At 45.9% G+C, this 6,315-nt stretch overlaps 1 protein-coding gene across 9 annotated transcripts in view; it reads left to right on the top strand.

Moving 5' to 3' along the window:
• The first annotated feature begins 1,993 nt into the window (after positions 1–1,993).
• TCTN1 (tectonic family member 1) overlaps positions 1,994–6,315 on the top strand; it is a 38,205-nt gene continuing 33,883 nt past the window's right edge. For 7 of the 9 annotated variants that reach the window (XR_004229184.1, XR_004229185.1, XM_031936364.1 and 4 more), the window contains exon 1: positions 1,994–2,370. Coding sequence is in view for 7 of the 9 variants with exons in the window: in XM_031936364.1 (XP_031792224.1) it covers positions 2,151–2,370 (220 nt within the window). In the remaining 2 variants the exon portion in view is untranslated. Of the gene's footprint in view, positions 2,432–6,315 lie in introns of all 9 variants that reach the window. The other 2 variants (XM_031936367.1, XM_031936370.1) reach the window with 1 other exon arrangement.

Genomic DNA, 6,315 nt, shown 5'->3' on the forward strand with positions numbered 1-6,315 from the left:
TCACCATGTTGGCCAGGATGGTCTCGATCTCTTGACCTCATGATCTGCCCGCCTCAGCCTCCCAAAGTGCTGGGATTATAGGCGTGAGCCACCATGCCCAGTCTACTTTTGGTTATTTTTTTTAAAAGGGGAAGCATTTAATCAATTATTAAAAGCAGCCCAGAATTTCAGTCAGATGCTAAAGCAATCCTTTGCAGAAAAAAGAGAAATATCTGTCTTACACATTTGAGTGATTCAATTATATTTTTATACACTGTCTCTGGAATGCCACAGGAAGGTGCTAAAGATATCACTTTGATGATTTAGTTTTGCTAAATACATTTAATAAACTAGATATATATACTGTTTGGCATTCTTTTGAATTGGTATATACATTTCTTGAATAAATACTGCATTATGTTTAAGGTGTTTTTGTTTTGGAGTGCAGTGGCCCGATCATGGCTCACTGTAGCCTCGAGCTCTCCAGGCTGAGGTGATCCTACCACCTCAGCCTCCTGAGTAGCTGGGACTACAGACATGTGCCACCACACCTGGCTAATTTTTGTATTTTTTGTAGAGATGTGGTTTCACCATGTTGCCCAGACTGGTCTCAACTCCTGGACTCAAGCGATCCTCCCAAAGGGCTAGGAGTACAGGTGTGAGCCACTGCGCCTGGCCATTTCTAAGTACTTTGACATCTACTTCTGAATTGTACGGAGATTAAGTGTCAAAGGTGCAGCCAACATCCCTGGGCTTGGGTACCTCCTAAATAAGCCCATTCAGAATGGACAGGCTTTCCTAAATCTTAGGGTCTCCAGGTAATTTTGTAGCATTACAGTGGATTTGCTTTGTTTTCCCCTTTAAGATGTCTAAATTATTTTACTTAATTTTTGTGAAAGATTTTTGTCTTTAAAAAAGTTCTTAGGCCTGGCGTGGTGGCTCATGCCTGTAATCCCAGCTCTTTGGGAGGCTGAGGTGGGAGGATCACTTGAGGTCAGGAGTTTGTGACTAGCCTGATCAGCATAGTGAGACCCCCTCGCTACAAAAAATAATGATAATAAAAGTTATTAAGTGTTCATTTGTCCCCTTTATCACAATACAGCAGACAGAAGTTATGTGGCAACCTTGTGAGATGCAGCTAAAACAAAAAAGGTGAAGCCAGTGTTGACAGAGTCTGGGATAGAGAGAATTCAGGGACAGTGATCTCACAGATCCCTATGCTCCTTTGAGACACCCACATTAGTGGTGTTGGGACGGCGCTTCCCAAATTTCCGTCCAACTCATCTGCTTGTGTCGGGACATTTGTTAAAAATATTTATTCCTGGCTGGGAGTGGTGGCTCATGCCTGTAATCCCAACTACTCAGGACTCAGGAGGCTGAAGCAGGTGGATCACTTGAACCCAGGAGTTTGAGACCAGTCTGGGCGACGGAGGGAGACCTCGTCTCTACAAAAAGATACAAAAATTAGCTGGATATGGTGGCGCGCGCCTGAGTTCTCCCAGCTACTCAGGAGGTTGAAGTGGGAGGATTGCTTAAGCCCCAGAGGTCGAAGCTGCAATGAGCCGAGATCGAACCACTGCCCTCCAGCCTGGGCGACATGTCAAGTGAGACCCTGTCTCAAAAAAATCCCCCAAAAACTGATTCCTGGGTCCTGCGCTAGACTTACTGACTCAGGATCTCCTGAGATGGTACCTGGAAATCCGTCTTTTTTTTTTTTTTTTTTTGGTTGAGACAGAGTCTCGCACTGTCGCCCAGGCTGGAGTGCAGTGGCACGCTCACGGCTCACTGTAGCCTCCACCTCCTGGGTTCAAGCGATTTTCCTGCCTCAGACTCCCGAGTAGCTGGAACTACAGAAAATCCACATTTTTTAAGTAAGCGCCGCAGACCGGTTGGGAACCACAGCTGGGATTTACACGCCTCTCGTTTACGCTAGCTTCACAGCCGCTCACTAGTGCTCGCCCTTGTGCCTGCCTTCGCTGCCTCACCCAGGCTCCGCCCTCCGGCTTCATCCAGGATCCGCCCCCTGCCTCATCCAGACTTCGCCCCCGTCAGTCTCCGGCAGCTTCTCGCGGCTTAGCAAGCCGCTTCCCGTGATGCCCCGCGCCTGGGTGTAGCGGTTGCCGGGCAACGCGCGGTCTCCTGGCGCGGACGTAGCTGGAACCCGCTGGGAGATGAGGCCGCTAGGCCTCCCGCCGCTCCTGGTGGTACTCCTGAGCTGCTGGGCCTCCGTGAGCGCCCAGACCGAGGCCACCCCGGCGGTGACGACAGAGGGCCTCAACTCCACCGAGGCAGCCCTGGCGACTTTCGGACCTTCCCCGTCGACCAGGCCCCCCGGTACTCCCAGAGCCCCAGGGTCCTCCTCCGGCCCCAGGCCTACCCCGGTCACGGACGGTGGGTACCATGTGCCAGCTCCTGTGGTCCACAGTGATCCAACCTCAAGGGGGCAGCCCGGGTGAGGACGTAATAATGATAGCTAACGCTTATTGAGCACTTACTGTGTGCAGACACTAAGTGTTCCATAAACGTCCGTTCTTTAAACAATAACCCTGAGAGGTAGCTCTTACTATCACTGTCATGTAAACGAGAAAACCGGGTCTCAGAGAGTTTAAGTGGTACGGTATCAGACCTTTGAAAACACTTGAAGTGGTCCCAGACAACAGTAATGCAAAGAGCAATAATGAATGAATCCTTGCAGCCCAATACAAATTAAGTCGAGACAATGGTGGAAATTAGTGCCTTGGCTGCATGGAACTTTCACTTAAAGAGAGGCCAAAGATCTATCTTACTAAATGTGGCTAGGTTAAGACCCTTGTCTGTTGACCTGAATTCTAAAAACCCGGGATTCCTCCTATGTTGAATTGGAGGTGGGAAGCCATGGAGGGAGGGGTTATGCTCACTTCTTAAGAGTTATATTTAGGGATAATTAACATTTTTTTTTCCAGAAAATGATTGTCTAATTCTAGAATTACACATTTAGTGGAAATATTTTATAATCTAATTTGACGTTTGGCGTGGCTCACGCCTGTAATCCCAGCACTTTGGGAGGCCAAGTCGGGTGGATTGCTTGAGGTAGGAGTTCAAGATTCGCCTGGTCAACATGGCGAAACCCAGTCTCCACTAAAAATAGAAAAATTAGCCAGGCATGGTGGTGCATGCCTGTAATCCCAGTTACTCGGGAGGCTGAGGCAGGAGAATCGCTTGAACCCAGGAGGCAGAGGTTGCCGTAATTACCACTGCACTCCAGACTGGGCAACAGAGCAAGACTGTCTCAAAAAAATAAAAAATTGACGTGGATGACTTCAGAGAATGACTGTGACCCTCTAAGACTGAGTGCAAAACTTTGTGAATATGTCTTTTCCGGAGATGAGAGTTCATAGCAGCCGATTCTTAAAGTGGTTCATGTTCTCAAAGTTTTTTAAATTTTCCGGTTGTGTGGATTGAGAGTAACCCCAATAGGTATACAGTACTTTAAATCTTTTTTTCAGTCTTTTTTTTTTTTTTTGAGGCGAGGTCTCACTCTGTTACCTAGGCTGGAGTGCAGTGGCATGATTATATCTCACTTAAGTCTCAATCTGCTGGGCTCAAGGGATCCTTTTGCCTCAGCCTCCAGAGTAGCTGGAACCACAGGTGTGCTCCCTCAGCTTGCTTTTTAAATTTTTTACTTTTTAGTAGAGATGAGATCTCGCTATGTTGTTCAGGCTGATCTGAAACTCCTGGGCTCAAGTGATCCACCTTGGCTTTCCAAAGTGCCGGGATTACAGGTGTAAACAACTGTGCCCGGCCTATCCCTTCTTAAGATCTTTTCTCAAATGGATTAAGGCTCAGTATTAGTAGGTAAAAAAGTCATCAGCTGATATCTTGAACTCTAGAACTTAACTTCAGTTACTGAACCTTGATTTCTCCAAAAAGCTCTTTCTGAATTATGAGTAATCTGAAAGAAAAACTACAGAGAAATATATTTGCTATTTTAATATATAAGCAGAGCTCTGTTTTATATTTAAATTGTTGATTTGATGAATTAGTAGGGAAGTTACATCAGTGACAAACTGGGACAGAATGAAGCCAAGTATTCAATGTCTGAAACGCTAAGGTTTTTGGACTGGATTGTCTTTTATTCATGTAAGTACTCCATCTGTTAATGCATTTTCTCTCCAAAATAAAGCTATGCTTGAAACATCATTATTATAGCATGTGTTCAAGGCTGTTTTTCCATTATAGGGGATGAATTTGTACTTGTCCCCACATTTTATTTTTTTTTGGATATAGGGTTTTACTATGTCACTCAGGCTGGAGTGTAGTGGCATGATCACAGCTCACTGCAGCCTCGACCTCCTAGGCTCAGGTGATCTTCCCACCTCAGACTCCTGGGTAGCTGGAACTACAGGTGCATGCCACCACACCCAGCTAATCTTTTGTAGAGACGGGGTTTTGCCATGTTGCCCAGACTGGTCTCGAACTGCTGGCCTCAAGTGATTGCCCACCTAGGCCTCCCATAGTGTTAGGATTACAGGCATGAGCCACCGCACTCTGCCTGTCACCTGTCTTCACCTTTTTAAAGGACCTCTCTTAAGACTTATGACAGTAATAACTCATTTGTTAACTGTTCACTTAGCACTGTGCTGAGCATTTCACCTATGATGTATCTCATTTAATCCTTACAACCTCATGAGGGTACTGTTATCCCCATTTTTCAGGTGGGTAAATTATTTGCCTAATTTTAGAACACACAACTTGTAGATATTAGAGCAGGAGGCTGACTCTGAGTGGAGAACTGGATGGAACATTGCAGGTGGCTTGCAGGCAGTGTTGGTGGAGAAGAGTGATAACCCTTCATCTTGAATCTGGGCTCTGTTCATTAGTACCCTGCTCTACAAGCCAGGTGTACAGATGCTATAGGAGGCAAGAGCAGCTGAGTGCTTCTTGGACCTGATGGGGCTCAACAGCTACTTGTTGGATGATTAAGTGCACTTGCATCCTGGGTAGAAACCTTTTTCCTAAGTGGAGTTACTAAACACTATTGCTTCATCCTTAGTAGTCTTATAGCTACCTACAAGGGCTTTAAGTTTTGAAAACAAAGCAAGATAGTAATTTTAAACATACAGGGAACCTAAAGCACTTTTTATTTTTTACATTAGCGTGCATAAGTTGTGTCATTTTACTAAGCACATAGAAGAGTTCTCAATTAGAAGCACTCTAAACTTTAGGGGGAAAGCTTTTGTGTCTTAGACTAAGAAATTATTGTGTATTAACAAAACCTTCCCCTTCACCTCACACATTTTTTTCCAGAGTGCATTATACCTTTTATGAGGTACTTTTTCTTTTCTTTTTTTTTTTTATCACCCAGGCTGGAGTGCAGTGGTGCAGTCTCAGCTCACTGCATCCTCCACCTCCCAGGTTCAAGCAATTCTCGTGTCTCAGCCTCCCAAGTAGCTGGGATTACAGCCGTGCGCCATCATGCCTAATTTTTTTGGTATTTTTAGTAGAGATGGGGTTTTACCATGTTGGCCAGTCTGGTCTCGAACTCCTAACCTCAGGGGATCCACCCTTCTCAGCCTTCCAGAATGCTAGGATTACAGGCGTGAGCTATGGGATACATTTTTCTTTTCTTTTCTTTTTTCTTTCTTCCTTTTTTTTTTGGGATGGAGTCTTGCTCTGTTGCCCAGGCTGGAGTGCAGTGGCACGATCTCGGCTCACTGCAACCTCTGCCTCCTGGGTTCAGGCGATTCTTCTGCCTCAGCCTCCTGAGTAGCTGGGACTACAGGTGTACACCACCACGCCCGGCTAATTTTTGTATTTTCAGTAGAGATGGGGTTTTACCAAATTGGCCAGGCTGGTCTCAACCTCCTGAGGTTGAGACCATGTCTGGCCGCTGTGGGGTACATTTTTCTTTTTCTTTTTTTTTTGAGACAGAGTCTCGCTCTGTCGCCCAGGCTGGAGTGCAGTGGCCGGATCTCAGCTCACTGCAAGCTCCGCCTCCCGGGTTTATGCCATTCTCCTGCCTCAGCCTCCCGAGTAGCTGGGACTACAGGTGCCCGCCACCTCGCCCGGCTAGTTTTTTGTTTTTTGTTTTTTTTTTTAGTAGAGACGGGGTTTCACCATGTTAGCCAGGATGGTCTCGATCTCCTGACCTCGTGATCCGCCCGTCTCGGCCTCCCAAAGTGCTGGGATTACAGGCTTGAGCCACTGCGCCCGGCTGGTATATTTTTCTAAAGCTCCTTTTTATCGTGAAATAATTCATATGTACAAGAAAGAATGTTGGGTAGACACTAGCAGCATTTGCTTCAGATTCCTTTTTCGTTATTTTTGTTTTTTGGCTTGAGTTTTTTTTTTTTTTTT

This window comes from Piliocolobus tephrosceles, chromosome 10 (assembly GCF_002776525.5).
Source record: "Piliocolobus tephrosceles isolate RC106 chromosome 10, ASM277652v3, whole genome shotgun sequence".
NCBI lineage: Eukaryota > Metazoa > Chordata > Mammalia > Primates > Cercopithecidae > Piliocolobus > Piliocolobus tephrosceles.